The sequence below is a fragment of the Setaria viridis genome, chromosome 1 (assembly GCF_005286985.2).
Source record: "Setaria viridis chromosome 1, Setaria_viridis_v4.0, whole genome shotgun sequence".
In the NCBI taxonomy this organism is placed as follows: domain Eukaryota; kingdom Viridiplantae; phylum Streptophyta; class Magnoliopsida; order Poales; family Poaceae; genus Setaria; species Setaria viridis.
The window spans coordinates 39,102,391-39,128,669 of NC_048263.2; the positions used below are offsets into that span (position 1 = coordinate 39,102,391).

The 26,279-nt window shown below is 43.6% G+C and overlaps 5 protein-coding genes across 6 annotated transcripts; 2 read left to right on the top strand and 3 right to left on the bottom strand.

Moving 5' to 3' along the window:
- Positions 1-20: 20 nt before the first annotated feature.
- On the bottom strand, positions 21-5,422 carry LOC117840380 (ATP-dependent DNA helicase Q-like 3). Its single transcript, XM_034720890.2, has 21 exons — positions 5,160-5,422; positions 4,880-5,002; positions 4,634-4,789; positions 4,402-4,509; positions 4,298-4,305; positions 4,128-4,211; positions 3,687-3,827; positions 3,557-3,591; positions 3,377-3,460; positions 3,193-3,281; positions 2,871-3,023; positions 2,670-2,766; positions 2,413-2,416; positions 2,180-2,329; positions 2,022-2,114; positions 1,868-1,933; positions 1,665-1,792; positions 1,457-1,548; positions 1,211-1,341; positions 927-1,042; positions 21-706 (listed from the first exon to the last, which is right to left on the bottom strand). Exons 3-21 carry the CDS (start codon positions 4,782-4,784, stop codon positions 178-180), a joined length of 2,259 nt encoding a protein of 752 aa, XP_034576781.1. The 5' UTR covers positions 4,785-4,789; positions 4,880-5,002; positions 5,160-5,422; the 3' UTR covers positions 21-177.
- Positions 5,423-6,427: 1,005 nt separating this feature from the next.
- LOC117840409 (probable polygalacturonase) lies at positions 6,428-9,679 on the top strand. The gene is made up of 5 exons (XM_034720915.2): positions 6,428-7,153; positions 7,545-7,665; positions 8,150-8,398; positions 8,536-8,689; positions 8,865-9,679. The coding sequence occupies exons 1-5, from the start codon at positions 6,698-6,700 to the stop codon at positions 9,388-9,390; spliced, it is 1,506 nt and encodes a 501-aa protein (XP_034576806.1). The 5' UTR covers positions 6,428-6,697; the 3' UTR covers positions 9,391-9,679.
- Positions 9,680-14,423: 4,744 nt separating this feature from the next.
- LOC117862874 (uncharacterized) lies at positions 14,424-15,598 on the bottom strand. Its single transcript, XM_034746419.2, has one exon. The coding sequence runs from the start codon at positions 15,494-15,496 to the stop codon at positions 14,840-14,842; it is 657 nt and encodes a 218-aa protein (XP_034602310.1). The 5' UTR covers positions 15,497-15,598; the 3' UTR covers positions 14,424-14,839.
- Positions 15,599-17,243: 1,645 nt separating this feature from the next.
- On the bottom strand, positions 17,244-19,879 carry LOC117840470 (20 kDa chaperonin, chloroplastic). The gene is made up of 5 exons (XM_034720982.2): positions 19,606-19,879; positions 18,781-18,960; positions 18,079-18,234; positions 17,813-17,890; positions 17,244-17,591 (listed from the first exon to the last, which is right to left on the bottom strand). The coding sequence occupies exons 1-5, from the start codon at positions 19,780-19,782 to the stop codon at positions 17,418-17,420; spliced, it is 765 nt and encodes a 254-aa protein (XP_034576873.1). The 5' UTR covers positions 19,783-19,879; the 3' UTR covers positions 17,244-17,417.
- Positions 19,880-20,013: 134 nt separating this feature from the next.
- On the top strand, positions 20,014-26,207 carry LOC117840428 (uncharacterized). Of its 2 annotated transcripts, XM_034720936.2 has the most exons (17): positions 20,014-20,216; positions 20,314-20,410; positions 20,596-20,640; positions 20,771-20,938; positions 21,010-21,094; positions 21,219-21,325; positions 21,777-21,857; positions 22,091-22,143; positions 22,220-22,313; positions 22,652-22,795; positions 23,057-23,153; positions 23,405-23,624; positions 23,704-23,797; positions 23,904-24,932; positions 25,057-25,149; positions 25,221-25,504; positions 25,841-26,207. In XM_034720936.2, exons 1-17 carry the CDS (start codon positions 20,104-20,106, stop codon positions 25,965-25,967), a joined length of 2,931 nt encoding a protein of 976 aa, XP_034576827.1. In that variant the 5' UTR covers positions 20,014-20,103; the 3' UTR covers positions 25,968-26,207. The 2 variants fall into 2 exon arrangements, with proteins under 2 accessions (XP_034576827.1, XP_034576836.1); XM_034720945.1 differs by lacking the exons at positions 20,014-20,216; positions 20,314-20,410; positions 20,596-20,640 and having other exon boundaries at positions 20,883-20,938; positions 21,224-21,325.
- Positions 26,208-26,279: the final 72 nt, after the last annotated feature.

Sequence of the window (26,279 nt, forward strand, 5' to 3'; positions counted from 1 at the left end):
ACTATTACTGTACAAATTAATTGATGGAAAGTAAAAAATTATCACTGGGATTGAGCAATGATTTGCTGCAATGCAAATTTGCAGTGTTTGATTACAGATCAGCAAAAGGAAAATTCTAGTCCTGCTGCAAAAATCTATTCAAGTTTCAAGGAGATAAGTGCAACAGACAAGTCGCGCTTAAGGTTTCATCTTCTTGCTGGCTTCTTGCCTCTCAACCAGATCACTAGACTTCCTACGAATACCAGAAGGCTGGCTCCCCGCACTAGAATTTGAAGAACTCTTTAAACGATCCTTTCCCTTTTGGCTCAAGAATTCTCTGAACGATGGTATTGCGGGGAGCTCCATGTTTCCAGCTGAAGCTGCAGCAGTCTTTGCAAGCTCATCAGAATGCTTCATCTTTTCCAAATCGTGAATATTCTGCGGTTTGTCGTTAGTTTTGTAGTTACTGGTTTCTCCTGGCCTTGCACCGACAACCTCAGTAGCTGCTGGAGGCGACTCTGGGACGATGTCGGGGGAGCTTGATGCCCCATGATCTGTATCTTGATCAATGAGAAAGTGGAAGCGATCATGCATCTGGTTGAATGTTGCAGATGACAGCCACCGCACTGTAGCAGCGATCTGTGAGTTGTAGAATGTCTTGCCCACTTTCTCATACTTTTTGAAGCACTCTTTTTCTAGGTGTGTGGCAGAGGCGGTCTCGTCGCATCTGAAAGCATGCCAAGTCACGAAAGAAGTATGTAAAAATCGAGGCTGTTTTTCTGTAAGCCATACAGTGCAACAGAAAAATGAAACCACAACACAATGTATTGCATGGTTAAATTTAGGTTAATTTGGTTTGTCACCAGCTCACCATGTAAAGAAAAAGAATTCAAAATGACTAATACTGAAACCACATTTCTAACAGTCCAAACTGGAAGCAGACTTACGGTAGATTCCCAAGTCGCAGCTTTGCTTGTCCAAGGGCACCCAACAATCTTTTGCAGCATGCATCTCTTAACGCCTGAGAGATGCTTTTCTTGTCAACAAGGCCACCGCCCTGTCCCTGGTACCATTTGAAGTTTAAAACTAGTCATTATTGTATGAAAGCTTGAGCAAGCAATTTTAACTCATTCATTTACAAAAAAATAGTAATAATAATAAAAACATGCAGTTTTAACTCATCCTTATCTTCAAAGGAACAATATCAATAAAAGGGCAACATCTGAATCACCTGCTGCTTGGTTTGACCTTTGCCTTGATAATAAGCATTTTCAGCACGCTCCAGGGCTTTAAATTTTGCATCCAGGCCGGCTTTTGATGGAATCTTTGAAATGGCAATATTACTCAGTACCTCATTTCCATCTACATTAAAGAATGCAGATATTAGTGCACTCCCGTGATCCAGTCTATGCAAGTAATAATCAGAGGTATCTTCTAAAAGTGAAATGAAAAGGGAGCAACGCTTCGACACTTCTACCATCAGAATCTGATATGTCTTCGCCTGATATGCTTGCCCCATCTTCACGATTCCAGAATTCAGTGTCCAAGTGTGCTGGATTAACTAGTGAGCTGTCATACAGATGAAAATATTCCAACACAACAAAAAAGCCAGCGTAAGAGATGAACCCACTAAGAGTCATCAAACAAATAAAATTTTAAAAAATAAAGTCAAGCCTTGCACATACCTTTGAAACACCAGAGAGACCTTATTAAAGCGACAGTTGGGCACACGACGAAGTTCCTCCAGACGTGAGGACACTAGATTTGGGTGCTTGCAAGCATCGCATGAGCGTTGGCATAAAGTTGGTTGTACCTACACCATTTTAAAGATAATATGCAATAACATAAAGCAGAAAGCATACTGAAAAATCTATGGTTGTTCTCATACTTTCTCTCCAAAGCTCTCAATGATCTTTTTTCGCCGGCAGCTAGAACTTTCACAGTAGTCAACAATCTGCATCAAGAGAGGCAAATATAACAGCATTGAGACCAACTGCATGGTCTAGTAGTAGACCAATAAATATGTTTTTGATAGTTAGAACCTGACTGAAGTCAGCTAGGGCCTTCTCCGAAAGTTCATTCGAAGAGGAAGACGACTGTGATTTCTTATTTTTGGTGTTTCTCAAAATAAATTCCTGACAAACCACATGTCAGTTTTACAGTTCTAGATGGTAAACTATTTTGTTTGAAAATTAGTTACCATTCTCCTCCGGTCATCTAATCCGTAATACAAAACACTCCTGGAAGGCTGTTGATCACGACCAGCTCGTCCTGACTCCTGGTAGAAGGATTCCATTGACTTAGGCAAGTTGAAGTGGCATACAATACGGACATCTTGTCTATCAATACCCTGAAAAAAACGTCAGGGCCAATGTATTACCAAGCACTTTTGTAGAAATAGGAACGGGATAATGGAACAGTAGGATTATGTACCATTCTGTGTGAGCAGCATCCGCAAACCAAACCAAAGCCCCATATTGAAGCAGCAATGTAAGTGAAATATGGTACCACATTAGTATTAATAATTAAGTAGAATAATGACACAAGCAAAAGCAAACTATAAACTACAGGATGACTGTGTGTAGTTAATTTGTCGTCAAATGATTGCATGTGTACTCTGAAACTTGTGAACCAGGAATCAGCTTATCAAATGGCTGAAATGTCAAAAAGGAAATGAAGAGAAGCAATACCCAAATGCTACAGTTGCAACAACAACTTGAGTTCTCGATGAAAGCCAGTCATCAAGAACAGAACTTCGCACTTTGCTATTTAGTCCAGCATGATAAGCTAGTAAGGAGAAGCACATAGAAACATCAGAACAATACCCAGTGCAGCAATCCTAGTACAGTTTACATTTGGTAAGTGTTAACTAAGACTTTAAATCAGCATACCAGCAGAAGAGATACCCTGCTGTGACAAATGCATGCATAGATCATCACAAGCTGCTCGTTCAAGACAATATATAATTGAGCAAACGTTTCCGCTTGACTTCAGTAAATTTGATATATCAGAATAAACGTCATCAAGAAGATCCTTGTAACGAACTGCAAATTTAGTTCCATTACATATATAGCAGAGGAGAAATTTAGAAGAATAAGTACCCTAATCTATTTGGGGAAAACAGTTCATTTTCAAGCAAAGCAACTCAAGACATGTTGACAAGCTCTTGAGTTGCTTTGCAAAATAAATGATCAACAAAGTAAAAAAAAATACCTTCATAGAATATATTAGGTCGATTAAATGATGCTCTAAGAATTACTGGATTTTGTAGGCACAATGATGATATGACATCTTTCTGGACTCTGGCAAAGGAAAAGAATGAGGGGATCAGACCATACAAATATGACGAGAAAAAAAAAGTAGAGATATCAAAATTGAAGTTGGCAGATTGCATTACTTCGGGACAGCGGTTGCTGTCAAAGCTAACAGAGGGATATCTGGGAATTGCTTCCTCAATGATGAAAGTTTGCGGTAACTAGGTCTGCATTTAATCAAAACAGTATTTTCTTGGTGAAAATTTGCTAATTTGAAGATCGATTATAAGTACTCAACAAAAAGCAAACAAATCAATGCATACCTGAAATCATGGCCCCAAGTTGAAATACAGTGAGCCTGTAGAAAAGGAATGGCAGATATAAGCAGCAGGTACCATTTATAACAGATCAAAGAACAACAAAGTGTTAATAAAGTCATTACTAAATTCAGACCTCATCAATAGCAACAAGACCAAGAAGACCTCGGTGGTAGAGCTTCTTAAGCTTTGCCATGAAACCAGGTGTTGCAACAAGCTCAGGAGTGACATATAGCAACTTTAAGGAAGGTGTACCAGAATCAAGGTCTTCATGTATCTGAAGGAATGGAGCATACATACAATAAAATTGTAAATTCCAAAAATTAAGCAGCTAGGTAGAAGATGTTCATTATTTCACTAATACATACAGTAGCCTAGTTCAATAAAAAAGGTATAAATTGGTTCTCAGGTAGTACGATATCATACTACATGAAATAGTTGCATTATGTGGTATCTAGTTCAGCGTACAAACTGAGGGCATGATGTCAGACCAAACGATTACAGGAGGGTCCAAAATTGGCAAATGAATTGAGCATATCCTAGTAGAGAATTACTTTGCACCATGTTGGGACCTTACTGCTTGTTTAGTGTGAGCTGTCTGTGTTGAAGAGAGAAATTCAGCTGGAATTCCTTTATTTTTCAGGCTGGCAACCTGGTTCTCCTGTAAATTTCATATGCAGAGCACATGATGTTCCATGGCATACAAGGAATAACAGGAAAAGGAGATGTAAGGCTAATAAATCTTACCATCAGTGCTGGTTAGCAGATTTTTCAATCAAATCAAGGAACTGTCAGTATGTTTTCAAGTAACAAATGCTATCGCATTAAGGAAACTTGATGGATCAATTCACCTATCAAGGGTGAAATAACAAGAACAATGCCTGTCCTCACTAGAGCCGGAATCTGATAACACATCGACTTTCCACCTCCAGTTGGCATCAAACAAAAGCAATCTCGTCCTGCAGATAAATTGTTTAACATATTAAACAAAACCCATAGCATTGAGAACATCTCAGCACACAGTGACACAGGTGTCAGTCAAAATGAGTATAAGAACACACAAGCAAGCAAGGGTTAGCAGACCTGATAGAACAGCTTCTATAGCTTCGAGCTGTTTTCCTCGAAATCCCGAATATCCAAAATATTGGTTCAAGACATTCTCGAGCTCTTTAGGAGCTTTCTTGTTACGCACTGAGGCAGCCGATGCACCCTTAATTGGAAGTACTCCCTTCATTTTGGCTGAACAACACAATGTGTAAGGAGGAATTAGTGAACGCCATGATCACTTAGAGCATTACAACAATTGTAACACAGCAGACACAAACTTACCGCAGGGCGACGTGTGGGGTTCAGTTGAATCCCGATCTCTTGGATAATAAACTGCCCACCCCGACCTTGTGTTGCGTGACGTCCCAATTGCTATGCCATCAATCGAGGTTCATCTTGCGCTCGCTGAGGAATAAATTCATCAAAAACAAAAGGAGGAGGAAGAAATTAATCGGGCCGCTGGTGAATGCAGGAGAGGAAGGAAGATTTCGGATTTCATGGCAACAACGATCGCCCAGCACAGAATTCGCCCCTGGAATCCGAGCAGGTTAGGGTTCCTTACCAACAGAGGAAATCAATGCAAAATCCGGATGGATGGATCTCCGGCCCTCGCGAAACCAGTAACAGTGGAAGAGAAGGGCGCGGAGCACAGCGACTACGAGGAACTGCCGTGAGGCTGGAGTCGGACCGGCGGCGCGGGGAGGACGACGACGGCGTCAGCGTCTGCCGTCTGGGACTGGGAGGCTCTGGGCCGGGCCTCGTTTTGGGCCTTCTGGCAACCTCCCCGCATGAGCCCGTTATGTCTCCTCCTGTGCATGGCCCAAATCAGGAAAGATGCATTTTCTAATATTTTCATAAATAACGTGTTTTTTGCACCCTCCCTGTACTCGTGAGTGAGTTCGAAACCGGCCCTCGGACTTCAAACCACTCATCTGACACCTCACGAAACTCCCAACAGGGCGCCCTAAAAACAACTCTCATCATGTTGCCTTCTAGAAACCTGAAATGTGCACAGCAGAATCATCCCCCATCGGCAGTACTATTGCATCGGATGCACGGCGGACAACGATCCCATCGGGTAGGTGCATCAGATAATCCAAAAGGACGGGCATTATATTTCCCTCGATCTACTGATGCTGATCGACGACGAGCTTCTTTATTCGCCTAACGACAGGCATGGCTCACCAGTCACCAACAAATGCTGCTGCAAGGAGTACCTGCTACGTCAAACCCAACTCGGGAAGGGAAAAGAGGTGAGATACCCACCAGCCAACACCTAACCATTGCCTGCCTCCCCGTACCTCTGCAGCGGTAGTAAGCCGTGGGAGGGAGGAGGAAAAAAAACATCAGTACAGTGAGTAGATGCCATCTGAACAGAAGCAAGAGCGATAGATCGGGCACCTTTTGCATGTCTTGTCCAACTACAACGAGATCGGCTGTACCTTCTTGTAGTTTGTTGGATTTCAATCTAGATGTCCCCCCATCGAATTGTGTACTGACTACCATGATGATCTGCATCATCTCTTCTGCTCTCCATTTTTTCTTTGAGCTCTCTGAACCAAGTTTTATCAGACGTGTTGAGCTCACAAGATTTACAACGAATCACACCTTTTGTTTGTATGATTCCTCTAAAATTCCCGTGTCGCAAAGTTGCAAACGGGCCATTGCCAAAGCTGTACGCAGCAGCCTAATCCTCGTCAGCAACAACAAAAGCATAATAGACCTTTTACCGTCAGATCTCGATCCAAGGGCCCATATGGACCCAGGGGGATCAGGACGTACAGTGGCAGCATAGTAATTCTTGCCATCTTCTTCCACTGCGCAAGCACAGCGGCGATCAGGTTCAGGCATCGCATCCCCTCGCGTCGGCTTCACTCAAACGGCTCTTCCATCTTATAAACCTCTGCACCAACTCCCATGGCAGAAAATCTCGCCCTCCCTCACCTTCCCCCTCCTCCTCGTTCCGATTGCGCGGAATCCGAGCCCCCCGCATCCTGCGCCGCCGATTGAGCCGCGCCGCGCCGCGCGCCGTGCCCTAGGTCGCGAGATCTCAGGGTGAGAAGCCCTGCGGCCCCCCAGGAAAGGCTAAACCGCCGCGCGATGGTGGAGACGGCCGGCGGGAGGCTCCACCAGCGCCGGGGCGCGGCCGCCTTCATCGCTGCCAACAAGACGCTGCTCACCGCCGCGTGGGTCGTCGGGTTCACGCTGGTGTTCCTGTGGCAGAGCGCCTCGATATCCCTCGGAAGCGGTGGCGCCGGCGGAGGCGGCAGCGGGGGCGTGTTCCTCAGGCTCCTTTCGGCGCCGCTCCCGCCGTCGCGCCCCGCGCCGCGGCTTCGCCCGACGGCGTACAACCTGACGGACTTCGGCGGCGTTGGGGACGGGCGGGCGCTGAACACCGAGGCGTTTGAGCGCGCCGTCGAGGCCATCGCGGCGCTCGCGGAGCGCGGTGGGGGACAGCTCAATGTGCCCCCAGGGCGGTGGCTCACGGCACCATTCAACCTGACCAGCCACATGACGCTGTTTCTTGCCGAGGGTGCTGAGATCCTTGGCATTCCGGTAAGGAAAGGTTCCTTTTCTATGATCTTAGCTGTGGAATTCGAGTAGTAATTGGGTAGATCTTCAAGTGCATTTTTGTATGCTCCAATAATTAATTAGTAGTACTATATACTTTCATGTTGTGCGGATCTTGAGTGGTCATTGGTTAACATTTAGTACAATAACGTTGGCTTGGCTAGTTGACTTGATGGATAAAATACATTACCAACTATTATACATAAGAATGTTTGCCATCTGATCTCTGATGTGTTCAATACTAATATTTTGTTAGTAAAAAATGGCAATGCTATAGTGCTTAAAGATCTAGAATGGTGTGCACTCAGAGTTTATGGTACTTTCACATTTCAGATCGCTAGTTTATTTTACTGACTTTCTGTTGTTTTCTGAACAGTATGAGAAGTATTGGCCATTGATGCCAGCATTGCCATCCTATGGGTATGGGCGGGAACGCAAAGGACCTTGCTTTGGAAGTCTCATTCATGGACAGAATTTGAAAGATGTTGTTATTACCGGTCTGTTATTTCTCTGAATAAGCTACTGTTGAAGTTATCCAATATAAAACACCTTACAGAATTCTGAATCAAGCAACTTCAGTGAAAAAAGTGCACCATGTGCATATTAAGCAATATAATGGTTGGAACCATGTATCATCATGTGTTAGTAACATAAACCAACTACTTGATCCTTGTTGACCCCATAGTTCAAATGTGCTTGGTGCATCCTGTGTGAATATTTGAACGTTTATTAAAATATAATATAATATTTACAGCTTGAACTGTCGTATATTTCAATGATGTTTTACCGCCTAAACAGGTAACTTCGTATGAATGCAACACCTGCACCTCTATTTGCAAATCCCATGCTGTAATTGTAACTGACCAAGTTGTTTGCTCGCCAATTTTACACTAACAGAATAACAAGGTTCTTTATATTTCAACTGCTTCATTGAGTGGTAATTATGTGACCTTCATATGTTTACTCCTGTCTGTTAAATAGGACACAATGGTAGCATAAATGGCCAGGGTGAAGTTTGGTGGATGAAGCATCGGAGAAGAATGTTGAATAACACGAGACCTCCTCTTGTGCAGCTGATGTGGTCCAAGGACATTATTGTTGCAAACATAACATTGCGGAATTCACCTTTCTGGCACTTTCATCCATATGATTGCACAAACGTGACTGTTTCAAATGTTACTATCTTATCTCCTATTTCTGGCGCTCCAAACACAGATGGCATAGATCCAGGTATCCATCCTGTTATCTGTCTTGAATGGCTTCAGTAAATACTGCATTTCTGTAACATTTAGGCATTGTAGCAAAGCACTTGAACCACCATGCTGACTACAGACCATCTCTTGATGCTGACGGATATGTTTATGCAGATTCTTGTCAGGATGTGCTCATTGAGAATTGCTACATATCTGTTGGTGATGATGCAATAGCTGTAAAGAGTGGCTGGGATCAATATGGGATTGCATATGGACGCCCATCTTCAAACATTTTAATCCGCAATGTAACAGCCCGTTCTCTTGTTAGGTGAGAATTGAGATATCTTTGCTGCATTGATTTGTTTACACTATTTGTTTGTGTGCATAGTCCTCTGAACTTTGAAGTCAAACCTCGAGACTAGCATTTTTTTTTATTTCTTTGGGTTCACAGAACATGGGGCATTACAGATGAGGCTTACAACATTTATCCATTTTGCGTGCAGTGCTGGAATTTCAATTGGTAGTGAGATGTCTGGTGGAGTTGCAAATGTTACTGTGGAGAATGTCCGGGTCTGGGAATCAAGGAGAGGTGTGAGGATAAAAACTGCTACAGGAAGAGGTGGCTATATCCGTAACATCACCTACCGCAACATAACCTTCGACAATGTCCGTGCTGGGATTGTTATAAAGGTTGACTACAATGAGCATGCTGATGATGGATACGATCGGACTGCCTTCCCTGACATCACAAGCATATCATTCAAAGGAATCCATGGGCGGGGTGTTCGGGTGCCTGTCCGTGCTCATGGCAGTGATGTCATCCCCATAAAGGATATCAGCTTCCAGGATATGTCAGTAGGCATCAGCTACAAGAAGAAGCACATCTTCCAGTGCTCCTATGTCAAGGGGCGTGTCATCGGGTCCGTGTTCCCGAAACCATGTGAGAACCTGGACGTCTATAATGAGCAAGGGCAGCTTGTCAAGCGGGCAATATCCCTGAACAGCACAGAGCTTGACTATGACATCTGACACATACTCCAGCGATGATAGGGAGTAGTGGAAATGGGAGCTGTCTACCCTCTGAAATCATTCATCTCCCGCTTTCTAATTTCCCACGTTTTTGCTCTAGAATTGTAAATACCCAATACAGATAGAGGAGATTCTCCTCGTCATAGGTTTGCTGCTTACAGTGGCTGATTGTATCTCACCAGTGGCCATCAACATTTTGCATTGCCAGGACCTCCTGGAAACAAATCTATGTTTTCAATGTAGTATATAATCTTAAATGAAGGAAGGAAGAATCGTGTGATCTCTCGCATGGCTAAAGCCTTTCATCTCAGCTCTTTGTTGGGCTGGGTTTACATTTGGTGATGAATGGATAGCCCAACTGCAAAATGTCACTACTTGCCATGATCAGATGATTGAGGCTTGGAGATAATTCAGATCCACAGTATGGTAGATCGCACGAAGTTTGATTATGACAATCATTCAAGCTTCCTTTTGTTTCACTTTCACCTGTCTTCACACGGTGGAAGTACTTCCTCCGTTCCAAATTACTATTTGTTTCTTCACACGGTGGAAGGTACTTCCTCCGTTCCAAATTACTATTTGTTTTAGCTTTTCTAAGTAGATCCTCTGTCCCAAATTACTATTTGTTTTGGATTTTCTAGATACATAATCTTTGATGTGCACCTATACTATGTCAAGATACATAGTAAAAGTTAAGCATTTAGAAAAGTCAAAATGAATAATAATTTTTGACGGAGGGAGTAGTAGACTAGTACTGTTCCAAAGTTACACTCAAAAGTAACTACCAAGAATGGCCATTTCATAGATTTTATCTGCCAACTTTTTTGACAGTGAAGCGCAACAAATTGCTGCAAGGAACGATTGCACCACAGAGGAATACTAGGCGATAAGCAAAAGCCTTTTTTTCGAACAACAATAATTTTTTTTCGAACAACAATAGGCAAAAGCCATGAATTGGACAGAGATCGATCACGGCCAGCTGAATCGCCCTCATCATGTCCTAGCCATTCCATAATTCCATGGCTCCCGGCCTCTTTCTCAGTTTCTTTCTTTCTTTTGTGATCTCACCCACTCCTGGTCCTGGCCTCTTTTGGTTGCGACCTCAACAAGCATATACGGCTTGTATCCATTCAGGAAAAGGGAGGTGTGTGAGTCCAGAGAGAGAGATATGCGCATGCATTTCTGTGGCTCTGAGAGGACACATGCGTCTGTAGCCCGTGCCAACAAATTGATTCATATAGCCCGGGCGAGTGGCGTCCCGCGAGAACCAACGAATCTTTGCCCTGGAACAGATAAGATCCTGCACGCCCGTCACTGTAGTTGGATGCCACGCATCAGCAACATTATCGGCCACACTTTTTAATCGCCCACGTGCTCTATTTTCTTACTGCTGTGCCAATCGCTCGCGGGTGTCATGTTGACAGCTGCACTGCTGCAATATTGCTCGTTCCTGCAGCAGATTGACCTGTTCTACAAATATAGGAGTAGACAACTAGTCTGACAGGTATTAGCAATTACTAGTTTACCGTTAGAAATATTACTAGTCAACTAGTTATTACAGTCAGTCATAGTTTTCTAAGTACAGTATGCATGCACTCGCAATAATTTGATGATGACGGATTGCTACTTAATTTTTTTTTTTTAAAAAAACTGAGCGGGAAGCCTTGAGAGATGCCGCTGCTGAAACATCGCCTTCCATAGGCATCCCTTTCCCGCTCGTGGTAGTTTCGCTGTCGAATAGTTCTGTTCAGCACTGCTACTGCACTTCGCAGAAAAGTCTTTGCCTCTGGGTTTCCTCCAGCTTCGTCAAACAGCCCTAGACAGGCTCATTCAGAAATTCAGATGCTCAACTCCTTCTTCAGTAGTTCAGACTTCAGAGTGACCAATGTCCAGCACAGAGGATACATTTTGATGAATTTTCCGGCATCAGCGATGACGATTGACGACTATCTTTGCGAACAAAAGAAAGCAAGAGATGATTTTGCTAGGACGACCGAGAAGTTTTTCCACAAGAAGGACCGGAGGGAAGGTGAGGTAAAAACACACGGCCTTTCTGTTGACTCTAGGCGTACGGTATTTTTTGTCATACTGAGCAGAACAATCACATTGTTAACAAGAAACACAAGCACCCTACTATGCTCAATAAGGGCATACTGGACCACTCACACGCGGAGACATTGATAGTCATGCATGCGTTCATGATGCATGCGCCAACTAGCATGTGACCTCATATTAATAATTTTGGCTGAATAGACAGCTTGGCCCCTCAAGTGTTGTAAACTTTCTTTTCTAGCTCAGCATATATCGGGCTTGCTCCAATGTGGCATGCTAGGTTGGCGTGCCTAGTCAGACCCAGGTGTTCTTCGCCCATGAAATATCTCTTTTGGCCTTAGTGTTGATCCATTAGTAAAGTGACTAATTCAAAGATGGCAATGGGAAAAACAGATCAATTATTTCAACCCTAACCGGTCCACAGTATGGTAAACAAAAAAAAAATAATCTTATAGTGGTGACTAGAAACACCAACATGAAGAGAGAAACTCGAGGGATGAAGTTGCTGCCCGGCCGAAAACCTTCTACTAGTTCTCGCTCTTTGCTCTCATCACCTCTCAGGTGTCAGCTAACTGCCACGCTCGAGCTGAAACATCAGCGTACCTATTTTCCTATTGATCATTGTTAATTATTCCTATGGCTAGCTACTGTCGCTTTTGTCTGCTCCAAGAGGCCACCGTATATTCTTCAGTATTGGATGTCAACGCGCAGAGTCTAGGGCAGACTCACAATGAGTGACGACTTCATTCAACACGGGTTGTGTTTCTTTCTGTCACTTTGAAGTCTAATAAGCTAGCTGTATAATCAACACATCATATCTGTCTTCTAGAAACAAATAAACTAATGATATTTTTTTTTCTGATACTAGTAGTATACTATATAACAGTCAAGCACGGCCCAGTGACGATGATACAGTGTATAACAAATGGTCTGCAAGTGACTGGTCAGTGCTGTTATTGTATATACAAGTTGACAAGCTGGTGAGTACCATGCATGGTGCACTATATATATGTATATATACAAAATTCTACTGGAGTAGCTTGCGGGTATATATACTGCTACGTATTCAGGTGGGCGCGCGCGTGACTCGGAGGAGAGAAACCCACCCAACCAAATTAATCGCACGCAACTCACGTGGACGAGAGAAACGGCAGTGCCAAGCGCGCAAAGCCAAAGCCAAAGTGCATTTGGTTGAAAGGAAGGTGACAGCGAGAAGGCGCGGAAAAGAGAGGGACTACCAGCTAGCTACTCGTATTTGGTGTACGATCTGTTATTATTGCCCGTGCATGTCCTTAGCCACAACGGCTTCTAGATCAACAGTAGCGCGTGCTCCCTTCCTCTTAAAATATAAGGCCACATTTTGATTGTTAATATTTCATATGTTGTAATATTGTATATATATGACCACGAAATTGACATCATCGTATGAAAGTACCTATTTTTTTCAGTACAGATCCAATAGTATCAGATTTTATGGTATAGTTAATGTATAAATTCTTAGACTAAGTATTGAGATGGAGGGAGTACGTATAACATCAGCTCACGTGCTTAATTCCAGACAAAAGTAAAGGCAACCGTTTTATTTATAAGAAAGGTAGAGCTCAAGATTTTTTTGCCACCTTTGTGTAGTTTAAGATTGAATGGGTGTTTGTTTTATTAAGAATAGCTTGGTTACAGGTTGTAGTTGGTCGTCGTGAATCTAGGTCATGATGCTGCACACTACTCCCTCCAGTAAAACTTTTTTTTTCCATTGTGGATATTTCAACATGTAGGATCAAGAAATTGTAACTTTTATGGCTATTGTAGTGTTTTTATAAACATAGGAAACTATAGTCATAATAACATTGTGTTGTTTAGAAAAAAATCACATTATTTTCATGTGGTCAATGGCAATGTATTCAAAAAGGAATAATGCAATTAATTATTTCAATAGCTCAAAATAATTTGTTACGTCCGCTTTCTGTGGTACTAGTTGGCAATGACAAAGCAATGATGAACAAAGCTAACTACAATTTATCCATTCAAGTAAGAGCATCTCTACTAGTCTCCCTTTCCCAAATCCAACTACCATATCGGGAGAGTTGATAAGAAAATAGTGCTTGAGCAGTCTCCTTTTACCTTTCCATTTTCCTAATAATTATTGGTACAACCCAATAATTCACCCCAACTCTCCCTAAATAAAGAAGTTGTGACTCTCCCAATACGGTAGTTGTATTGGGATGAGATTATTAGGAGACTGCAAAAGCAACTCTCCCTAAAACGGTGAAAGTGATGTTGGAATATTCTTATTAACTAGTTATTGGGAAATATTTATTGGGAGACTGCTGGAGATGCTCTCATAACATTTGCGGAGGACTTTTATTGGGTTTGCACACTTATCCCTCCTCTCCAAAATTTATTGAAAGGTACAAAAGTTTCATGACCTTTTGAGAAAAGCCATGTATGTCGTTGTAGCATGTCATAGGCATCTTCCCAAGTTTAAACTCTTTTCCCTGCTTTGGCATAGCTCTTGTCTCGTTTTTCAAAATGAAAAAAATTGCTTAAAACATGTACTCCCTCCATCCTAAATTATAAGTCGCTTTGACTTTTTTGGTACATCCACTTTGCTATGCATCTAGACATATTGTTATATCTATATATATAGCAAAGTGAATGTATCAAAAAGTCAAAGCGACTTATAATTTAGGATGGAGGGAGTATATCTTTTATGAGTATTTGAACCATTGCGAGCAGTGTCTTTTTGTCGAACTGAAGCTATGTTTAGGACCGCGTCAATATTCAAAACAACACGCAGTAGTGACTTGCCAAGATTGTATTACAGCATAGAATAATCCACCACAGAGAGAAATAGACAGCGGGATCATGACATGATGGATAATATACTATTCGGCACATGCTTGAAAATGATGTGCTCCCTGATCTATGTTGCAAGTTGCGGATGCATATGCATGACCTGAGAAATATTCCCACACATCTAGATGTATACAAGTATATATGTATATATATGATAAACATACATGTGTAGCCTATAGGCTTTAACTGAAAGCATGCGCATGAGTTGGACATGTAAGCCTCATCAGTTGGCAGAATGCCATAGAATTGCAAGCTTTTCTAGCTCCCCTAAAACAAAGTTAAGGAAAGGGGAGCTGCACATCATTATTACACCTGGTCCTCAAAATTGCTGCACGATCTTTCTCATAGCAGTCTGGGAAATCCACTTACCACCCTATCATTATCACCAAAATGATGTTAAGAAAGGTCGTTGATCACATACTCATAGCAGTCGTGAGTATGTAATTAGTGCCTCGTAGCAATGCAGGATGCAGCTAGCTGTGTAGAGATGCGCCGCCATGGCGCCACCTTGTAGCGTAGCCTTGTACGTACAGCTTGTAGCTTGCTAGTATCTGAAGTACGAGTCTCTCAAGTCGAAGCTCCAGAGAGAAGCGCTTGCGCCATGGATATTGTAGTCCTCCATGTCCTCGTCCGCCGCAACCGGAGGCGGCGGCAGCAGCTGCAGGAAGTCGTATGCATTGCTGCCCCAGCCGGTAGGGGAGAAGAGCGGCGGCGGGTGCGCCATGACGGGCCGCCAGTCGATGCTCCCGTCCGCGCGCACGGGCGCCACCACCTCAGCGCCGCCGCCAGCGCCGAGAACGCCCGCCGTGCCGTGCGCCACCGCGGAGTCCCACGGCAGCGCCGGGGCGTCGTCGGCGTCCATGAGCGCCGCGGCCGCCTGCTGCGCCGTGACGGCGGCGCGGTTGGCGTGGGAGAGCGCAGCCGCCTGCACCTCCTGCGGGTCGCTGCTGCATCCGCCGGCGCGGCATGGCGGCGGCGAGTCCGGGAAGTTGAGGTCCGCGCCGGCGGCCCCGGGGCCGCGGAGGCAGACGAAGGCGGCGTCGAAGGCGCGCGCGGCCTTCTCGGGGGCGTCGTAGGAGCCCAACCAGATGCGCTCGCGGCTGTTAGGCAGCCGGATCTCCGACACCCACTTGCCCCACTTGCGCTTCCGCACGCCCTTGAACTTCTTGCTGCTCCCCTCCGTCTCCGGCGACGACGACATGCTGCCGCGGCGGTGCAATGGTGCGAGCCAAAGCTGCTGCTGCTGCTGCTGCTGCCAACGTCGTCGACGATGATCACAGGCATGATGAATCTTGGTGGGCTCGGTGGCTCGGCTACTTATACGTCACCGCGGCGAGGTCGCGCGGCGCGCGTTGACCCGAGATTCAACTCGCGAATGGCGCGTCGGACGGCGACGTCCTTGTGGTGCCAGCCACATGGCAGATTGGCAGGCGGTCCGGCAGTGCGTCCGCTGCGCGTCCGCTGTGCGGGGCCGAGTCGGCTGTGCTGTCGAAGTTGGAGGGGGAGGATGCTATCTTGTCCTATTTTGGAAACCTTTTTTTTTTGGGTCCCATGCTCTTTAACCATGCATGATTGGTTATGTTGCTTTCTTTCATTAATTAGCTGCTACTGTATATAATTTCGATCCATTCTGGGCTCTGTCTTTATTTATTGAGTGGTTTTGGACGTTTACACGTATCTACTCACTCCTACCGTAAACAAAAGTTGGTTTATTACGATATAATTTCAACATAATAAAGACAAAATGTTCCTACTTTGGTAACTGTAATTCTTTTCTAATTTTAACATCCATCCGATCGTGAAAAATTTGAAGTCCCCGGACTGGAGGTAGCAGAACAGGCAACGATCGGTGCAATCTAAAAGCTTAATCTCGGTTCAATCTAAAAGCTTAATCTCACTTATACTTCAACTTTAACGAAGGAGGTTGCCTGGACATCAAACTTCCATGGTGCAGGTACACAATTGTAAAGTCGTGTGCTTTCACCTACTCACTTTATATTGGGATTGAAGGAAGCATTATTACTCACTTTTTTTTTCCGTCAGCACCTTTTGTTACCAACTAACCATTATACGCTCTGTGCATTTCTTGCGAAGCTTGAATATGTTCAAACTTCAAACACATATACTCGCCTTATAAATCTGGACGGAGCGAGTATTTAGCAAAGAACGTTTACGTTACGTATCCTGGCGGTACACGAACAAACAACCTTCCCTTTGCTACTGCTGCGTTTATGTTTCAGCCGTCCGGTTGGTCACGACCTCTCATTGGATGGCTGGTGTCGACGGTGTTCTCTGGCCGGAGAGATGAGATGAGACGATCGAGACCATCGCTGGTGCCGGCCGCCGGGGATCGAGCGAGTAACGGCGCGGTCGGTATTCAGCGCTGCGGCGGTCGCAGGAACGACCACCGGGGAGCTTCTTTTTCATGCGATCCGCTCGAAAGCAACCACGGAGGAAAAAGCGCGGCAGGTCGGAGCCGCTGTTGCCTGCACTTTCCCACACTGCACTGCGCGGCGATTCCCGGCGATTGGCCATTCGGCCCAGCTCGAGCTCCGCGGCGTCCTGCGATCGCGAGCGGGTCAATCAAACCGGCGAAAGCGATCGTCCTGTGGTGTTGTGTCGTGTGTCAGATGATCACCAGCCCAGCCCAGCCCAGCCCCTTTGCTTTTCCTTTTGCCCGTATCCGATAGGAGTGGCTAGGCCTCACAGCTCCATGGTCAATGCGGAACCGGTCGAACCCATGGACTGACGCGCGATGTGACGCGCGCGGGCGGGCCTTGGCGTGGCCGGCTGTGCGCGCGTTGCGTGCGGCGCCAGGACAAGCTTGTGTTGCTCATCGTCTTATCCGGTTGACCAAGCCGGCAGGAGTGTAAACGGAGAAGCAGAACCCCAAACAGTACGGACGGGGTCTGAACGGTATCGCAGCGATCATACCATACGCATGCCAGTACAAGAAAATCCTTTTATGCTACCGAATTTTGAAAGCTTGTTTATTCCTCAGATAGAGTACAGATACTACGACCAAAGACAGTTGCCAGGGAAGGGAACCTGTTCCCACAAAATGGCGATGCTACAGCTGAACGGAAGCTTTGGAGGTAACTGTTGAAAACCCGCAGCTCAGCTCAGGAGAGCACGGCCATCAGATCCGACACCCTCAGCACGATGTAGTTGGTGCCATCGGCGCCCTTGAACTCGCTGCCGGCGTACTTGGAGTAGAGGACGGTGCTGCCTGCAGAGACAGACAGGGGGCTCCTGTTGCCTTCCTCATCCAGGGGACCTGGGCCAACAGCTACGACCTGTCTCCGACCAGAGAAATATTGTCGTTCATTCACATGATTCTGATTTGTATTAGATGCAAAGTCGTAGTTAAGTTCTACTCCGTACTAACAAGGGTCCAAGTAGTACTAACAAGGGTTCATTGGAACCACACTATTGCATTAATGACAAATAGACTCGTACAGGGGGGTGGGGGAAACAGAAATTGCCCAACGGGGAGCTGAAGAGTTGAGTAACTGACCGTTCCAATAGATGGCTTCTCCTTGGTGGTTTCGGTAAGCAATAGACCACCTGGAGTTTTATCTTCAGCTTCAGCAACCTATCAGAAGAGAAATAGGAACCAAACCAGGTGATGGTTAAACAAAAGGGTAAGCCAATTGAATCCCAACCTCAATGGCTATGCATACTGAATCGAAGTAAACACTGAGCTCAAGAAAAATTGAAGCAAACACCAATACACCAACTGTGCAACCAGATGTTAATATCAAATAAATAAAAGATCGCTACCTTGATTAGAACACGGTCATTCAGAGGCTTCATGTCTTTCACATCATCAGTTTCTAAGATACCTATAATGTCATCCTCTTTTAGAACTAGATGGTTGTAATCATTCAACTCAACCTCAGTTCCAGCATACTTTGAATATACAACTTGAGCTCCAACCTAAAGTAGTAACAAATGTACATGTTAGCATGTATTCTTTTCTTGCCAACAAGAGGGCAAAGTTTGCTTGTATTAACTATAACAGCAGAACACGTGTACAAAGAATTGCGATGGAAACAGAAATAACATGAAACATGTAGAGTTATGAGTCAAACAGGCAGTACAAGTGCTTTGACAGCTTCATCTTGCAGCATGTCTCCATCTGGATTGGTTACATTCCACATTGGTAAGGTACAAGGCTCGCTCTGATTGTTGAAAATGTGATCCTCTTACTCAAACTGAGATAAAGTTACAGCACATGACTTTCAAGTAAAACCTTATTTTACTGTTGCAGCCAATTGAAAACGGTGGCCATGTAAAGCACAAGGGTAAATCTTAGGCGGATGTAAAGTGCTGAAAGGGGCGTCATTTCTCTGTCAACACGACTAAAGGAATAGGTGAATAGCTGCACCTCCTCACATGGGAATATCTGTATGTAAAGCTCTATTGGAAACTACATTACTACAGACATGTAAGATCTTTAAAGGTTTGCAAAGACCAATATACCTGAATGCTGACATCAACTTTCTTATCCCCAATGGTCCTTCCTTCTCCAACGGCAACTACCTCACCACCCTGAGGTCTGGACTGAGCAGTCGTAGGGAGCAAAATTCCACCGGTTGTCTTCTCCTCAGAAGACTTAATCTTTACAAGCACTCTATCAGCCAAGGGCTTAAGTGTTTTATACTGCAATGGAATAACAAGATACAGTGATTTTTCCCTGCAAAGCATAAAAGTATACTTTCTGGAAAACAAATGAGATGATCCACACCAAGTGAGCATGCTGCAAGATATAGTCCAACCAACAAATGTTAAGTACTACACATGAGCGTTTGGGCTACATATTGAACTCAAATGGTTACCAATCACAGACTAAACATAAATTCTTTACAGCCTTTTTGAACATGCCGATTGATGCCACGTTTACAGTTCTCTTCATAACACAATTTCACTGCAATATAGACTATTGAATCAGGTGGGATTCACCGCATTTAAGCATTCAACAAACCACAACCAGGCATTAGAGTAATTCAATTCAGGACATCAAATTTCCAAATCAAGAACCTAACTATCACCTAACACTAGACCAGCATTTCCAAATTCCAAGAATTTTGTTTCTACCCCATCACAATCAAACCCAATGGAACATAGCCAGCGCCTCAGCGTTCACTAGCACTCTCATCACCGATTTGACGATTTCACCTCATCGCTCTTCTGCCTTGGACAGCATATGAAATAGCACGCAATAGCCAATAGCCAATCCCACTACCCCATTACCCGTGAGAACAATGGCACAACGACAGCACCAAGCTACATTGCCCGGGCACGCACCTTGGGGGCGACGACGGTGGCGGCCCTGACGACGAGGCCGCGAAACGCCCGCCGCGCGGGACGGACCTCGCCGACGGTCACCATCGCCGGAAGCCGGAGCTTTTCTAGGGAGGCTTTCCCCTTCGCAGAGAAGGCCGCGGCGCCAACCCCCGCGCCGGAGAGCTGCACCGACGCCATTCTTCGAGTAGATAAACCCTAGCGGATAGCACAGAGAACAGCAAGAGCAGCGGAAGAGAGAGAGGCAGGCAGAGAGCGGCGAAGGCGCAGCAAGCAAAAGCCGGACGGGCGATTTATGCCTTTATCCCCAGAAGAGGAGCTTCTGGTGGGCCGCAGGGTGGCCTTATTGTATCCTTTCAGTGCCTTTTCTGGCCCATTAAAATCTGGGCTGAGGTGGCCAGGTTCACAGCCCAGTCGTCTCCCAGCGCTTTGCCGGTTAGTTTCCTCGCCGTGCCGGCTTCCGCCGTTCCGCGGCGATCGCCGCCGCCGCGTAGGGAGGCCATGGGCGCCGCCGTCGCACGGTGGACCGTGGCGGCGGTGCTTCTTCAGGTCGCCGGCCTCTCACTGTTCCTCTACGGGTTCTTCCCAGTGAAGCCCACGCTGCGCGGCTTCAGGTTCGCGTCTCTCTGTGGCTCTGCTCTGCTCTGGTTCCCCCGGGGCTGTGGAATTTACGGTGGTTGCTTTGGTTCCGCTCTGTTTGGTTGTGTGCAGTGGAACGGAGAGCTACCGAATGCCGTCGTGCGGTCTCGTCAGTGCTGGGGAGCAGGAGCCGGCGCTTCCTCCCGATCAGCTCAGATCTCTGTACGGGGTAAGGCGTTGCTACTGTTTCCATTCCTCGTACAGCTATGTATTGCATCGTTATGTTGCGAGAACGAAGCTTTGGAATGTTGAGCTAGTTGATAAATGTGCTGTAGACACTGCATCCTATGCATTTGCCCCAGAAAATGAAAATTCCGCACACTATATTCACCCTTGTTAACTTGTGTATGCCAGGAACTCTTTGGGATGCCTCCTGTATACGATCGCTTAGTATTGATGGTATGTCCTGAATTGATATGCTTGATTGCTTGGTTGAACAATCAACAACATAGTCCAATATGTTTCAATGATAATTTGTCTTGCCTTTTTTTAAAAAAAATCGCCTTTGAGTTTATGAATTTCAATTTAGGTAATAGATGGGCTACCTGCTGAATTTGTACTTGGGAGAGGCGGAAAACCTCCAAGCAAAGAAATGATGGAGTCTATGCCATACACTCAGTCTTTGTTAGCTGGTTGCAAAGCAGTAGGTTACCATGCTAAAGCTGCACCTCCCACCGTCACAATGCCACGGCTAAAAGTAAGACTTTTTTTTACCTATAGATACCTTTTGTTCAAGTGTAACATAATACTAACTGTACTCTTTTTCAGGCTATGGTATCTGGGGCGATTGGAGGTTTTCTAGATGTTGCATTCAATTTCAATACTCAAGCCTTCTTAGAGGACAACCTTCTTGGTTAGAACCTCTCTGTACCTTCCTACCTGTCTGCACAGTCCACCAATATCTCTCACATTCTTGCTAGACTCAGAGTTGATTATAATGTATATTTATCATATTGCACTAATGCACACCTATGCAGATCAGCTTCATAGGATTGGTCGTAAATTAGTGATGCTGGGAGACGAGACATGGATCAAATTGTTCCCAACATTATTCGCTAGACAAGATGGAGTGAGCAGTTTTTATGTAAGTCTCTTTTTATGCGTCACATGCTTTTCTTACAATGGAATATAACTGAAAAATAAGATAATTATGTATGTCACCTAAAACTCTAACCTAAGTTAGTTTCCAAAAAGCATTAGTGCCTCCCTTTGTTGTTTAAAGAAATATGGGAAAAGTACTGAGATTGCTAAACATGGGTGTTTATTTTAGAATTTGCTATAATTGGCCTCTCCATACCATCTATTAGGCATACTTTTCTCTACTAAAATTTGAAACTTCACAATTCTCCTCATGGCGATCTCACATTCTTTTAGGAGAGTGTCTGCTACTTTGGGCTATTCTTTCAGATATTTGCATATTCGGCACTTATGCTTATGCCTTGATGATTGTGCTAGTATCAGTGTTTTACTTGTCCTTTGCAGTTTAGTATTTTTTCTCAATAAAAATTTGTTGAATGGTTTGTAACTATTGTCAGGTGAGAGATACAGTTGAGGTTGATTTCAACGTTTCACGTCATCTAGAATTTGAGCTTGCTGCAAAAGACTGGACTGTCTTGGTAAGCTTTTGCTCTTACCTTGGTGCTTGTCACGTGTCTTATTCCTTGTGGACTGATAATATAAATCCAATTCTTTGAATTACAACCATGCAGCTCACGTGTATGACTAATATTTGCTGTGACAAGGCCTAACCTCTCTACATACCATTCGTTTCTAGTGCCTTTTGATATGGTTGTTTTGCAATGTCTTCTTGATGACTAGTGAGTAATTCATTTTCTGTTGATAATTCCAGGTTCTTCATTATTTAGGCTTGGATCATGTTGGCCATATAGGTGGCCGCAGGAGGTAAACATCGCATCATCTTTCATGCTTTTGGGGGTTTTAGTGATGATCAAGTTTGAATTAAAACTTTAAATGATAGTGTTTTGATGACCCAAAAGATGAAGGAGATGGATGATGTCATTAGACGAGTGCATGCTGCGAGTCTTCAGGATAATCTGGAGAGAACACTTTTGGTATGTGATTCTTCCTTGTTTCTACGAATAATCTTCTTTTTCTAGTCGCATACTTGATATGACAAAGAAGTTTGTTCCAACATCTACGGGAGATTGCTTTGAGAATCCACTGGAAAATTGTTGATTTATATTGTTAATTCATATATGTGCATGCTTGATAAAGTCTATCTCTATGTCCAATTTGTCGTGATATTGATTGAATTTCCACATGTAGAGTTTAACAGGCCAAATTTGCATCTGTTCTACCTTCTGGATTGCATTATATACACTTGTCTATATGGATATTCTTGCCAAAGTCTATCCAACAAAATTCTGGTTGTTGTGCTCCTTTCTTTCAGGTTGTGGTTAGTGATCATGGCATGACTGAAGGTGGTAACCATGGAGGATCTTCATATGAAGAAACTGATTCACTTGCCCTTTTTATTGGACACAGTGTTGACAGACCACATTGTTCACCCTATGACCAGAATGAAGCACTTCAAGTAAAGTCTGCACGTTATTAGTGACCTATATTTCTGTTAAATTGTAGAGGCTCTGTGTTCCTTCTCTTTTATCTTTGGATGTTTGTGCTGCTCTACTTAAATTTTCCATATTATCTAGTTATAGAAACCATTGTTGCTGTATATAATACATTTTATAATCAATATCTTTATGTTCTCCACATTAAGCTGAAGAGATTATTACAGCACTATAAGGATAGTTCTAAGAGATCAAGACACAACTCTAACTTCCTCCTTTGTCAGGTGGATCTTGCCCCAACTCTCGCTCTTTTGTTTGGTGTACCAATTCCAAAGAACAATATAGGTGTCTTGCTTCGAGAGCTTTTAAATTCTTTGACAGGTGATTTTATGTTTACCTTCCATTTTAGGTCCATTAAGGTTTATCATGAATCAGAAGAACTAGATAATTTATGCTTGTGAGCTTCAAAATATTTCAATAAATTTTTTTGGGGGGCTGCCTAATCAGTTGTATGTCACCTGTGTCCTTTCATCATATCCTTTGATCACACTAGAATATTTAGTTATTTACAAAGTATATGATTAAATACTCTTAGCTTTCTGTACAGAGATGATGAGTGCATCTTGTTTCAGATGACCAGAAATTACGGACTTTAGAGCTTAACTCATGGCAAATATTAAGATTGCTGCAAGCACAAATACCTGCTTTCTGCCTTGAAGATTGTATTAATTCGGAGCATGGTTTAGAAATTGATGTCCATCCTGAATCTATTGAGAAAAAGTTATGCCAATTGCTTTCTAAAGCTTTTGCTTCTCATCAGTACTCACGTCTTCATCAAGGTTTTGATTTCAAGTGAGCTTCTGCCAACGAGATCCTTAAACTGTTGTGAGTATCATCATCCATCACTGCTTAAAAGAATTTGTTCTTCCAGGTCTGCTGAAGCTCGGTACATTGGGATTGCTGTGGACAACTACTATGGCTTCTTAAGATATGCGAGTGAGTGGTTGTCTCACAAAGCAACCGATGTAATTTTACTATCTTTGCAGACTCGTGCCTTAGTTTTAAGTAGCTTTCTGCTAGGGCTTCCTTTCTTCTGGATGACTTGTTTCCTTTTGATACTTTTATTCGCAGAAACCATTCTATTTACTCATCTCTGCGATCTTGCTGATGACAATGTCATGCCTTTGCCTCATGGGCACTGTGTCCCGCGTATTTAATGGACAGTCTCTGAGTCAAGCTGATCACCACTCAGAGTCATATTTGAATCAACACTGGCACCTTGATGAGGTTTTCATTCTTACTGGAATTTTTCTTTATGTCATCAGCCTTGGCTCAAGTTCTTTTGTGGAAGAAGAGCAATATACATGGAACTTTCTCACTTCTACTCTGTATTTAATATTTCTCATCAAGACAGTCCAGTCAATGCTAAAAGGATCAAGTTCAACACTAGTTCATAGAGCAGAAGGAGAGAGCTCTGACGGAAATAAGGAATTAACCCCAGGCAAACGAGATGGTTACAAATTATGTACAGTCCTTATTGTTCTTGTTGCTGGGAGAGTTATAAGAGCTTGGCATCAAGGTGGGATCAACTGGGTTCACTTTCCTGACATTTCGAAGTTACTGGCCCAAGCTGACTCTTCTATTGTAAAGTTTCTTCAGACTATCTCAGTTCTTGCAGTTGTGGCATTGTATTCAGTTTCACTCATGTTACTCAGAGCAAGGTCAAAGGTTCTTATAGGAGTATGGTTGAGCCACATTTCTTGCGGACTTTTGGTTCTGCTGCATATCTGGGAAGATCAGATCAATACTACATTACCAATCAACCATAGTACAACATCAACAGCTAGATTGTTTTATGCCATTGCTAGTGTTTCAATATCTGCCACTCTTCTTGCTTCACCTTGGATATTTCCAGTATATTCTACAGAAGCAAAACCAGCATCCTCCTCTGATTCTAATCCTGTAAAGGATACAGATTCTTGTGGCATCAGTAATTCAGTTTTCCTCACTGGAATAACATACACAATGTTCTGGTGTCTTCTGCAGTTGCTTCTGCAACAACCCATCAATGCAATTCCTCTTTTGCTCATTTTCTTACAAACAGTCTCTAGTGTAGCTCATTTTTCTTTGGATAAAACATTGCATAAGCAATGGGTACAGGTTAGTTTCTTCAAACATTTTTATAATATTTGTTCGATGAACATAATGTTTTTGTTTTTCAAACTCATGGCATAATGGGAATGGTTTCTTTTTATTGACTAACTGTTGGCAATAAACTGTGTAGGTTATTGCAATGCTTTTCTTGGGAATGGCTGGTCATTTTGGTCTTGGGAATACAAATAGCCTTGCCAGCATTGATGTTGCTGGAGCTTTCATTGTGAGTTTAACCAATACCTCCTCAGGTGTCCTTCTCCATTTCCCTCTTATTTGACTAATGAATTTTAACAGGGCATTTCAAGTTACTCCACAGTTCTTTCTGGTATACTGATGTTCACTATTACATATGGATCACCTTTGATGTTATACCTTGGGATGGTTGTTTATATATCAGTGAACAATACTGATGATATCTCTACTGCACGGCAGTTGACATGGAGCTATATTCTGGACAAAATGGTCACATTGCCATGTTTGCTTCCTTTGCTCATAAACTCTGTTGCTTTGACTTCATACACCATTGTTTTGCTACTCATGAGGAATCACTTGTTTGTTTGGAGCGTATTTTCACCAAAGTAAGTGTTCAATTAAAGTCTTACAAATAAACGTCTAGTCACTACTCCATTATACATATAGAACACAACGTTCAGTCATTGGTATACCAAATTTATGATATGTTTTTTCTGTAAGCATCATTGTGCTGAAGAATTTTCATGTGAAGTGAAAGGCATCCGTGTTCTTGTTTTCACAGTCGTCTTCAACAACAGATAAACAGCAGCATTGACCAGAATGTTTTCACTTGTTGTGCTGTCATACATAGTAGCCCTATTACATGATCGAATATACATCTACAATTTTGTATGCTACATGGGGTTTCACCGTTATCTGACCATTTTCCGAAATACCAACAGGTACCTCTATGTCTGCGCTGCAACAGTGTGCACATATGTTGGTGTACTCATCATTGCTATGACCACGATATACACTTGCGCTGTTTTTTCATTCCGGGCAAAAAGCTACAGGGACAAGTTCCATTGATCAGAATATTGATTAGTTCTGATTTAGTTCTGAAATACACCTTCTTTCTTTGTAACCTCCATGTTTCCAGATCATGCAACCCCTGCAAGGGCCAATTTGTAATTTTCCTTTAGACAGTAGATTTTGTTCTGGTATGGTACTAACAAGGCTACGTTGTAACTTGTAACTTCCATATTTAATACAGGCTTATGATGTACAGAACGAACTGGTACTCGGAACTGTACGTTGCCCATTTCGTAATCTTCTTATGCGTCTTAAGCTATATACGGGCCGTGCAAGTTCTTAACTCGCGGAATCGTGCCAGACTCTTTT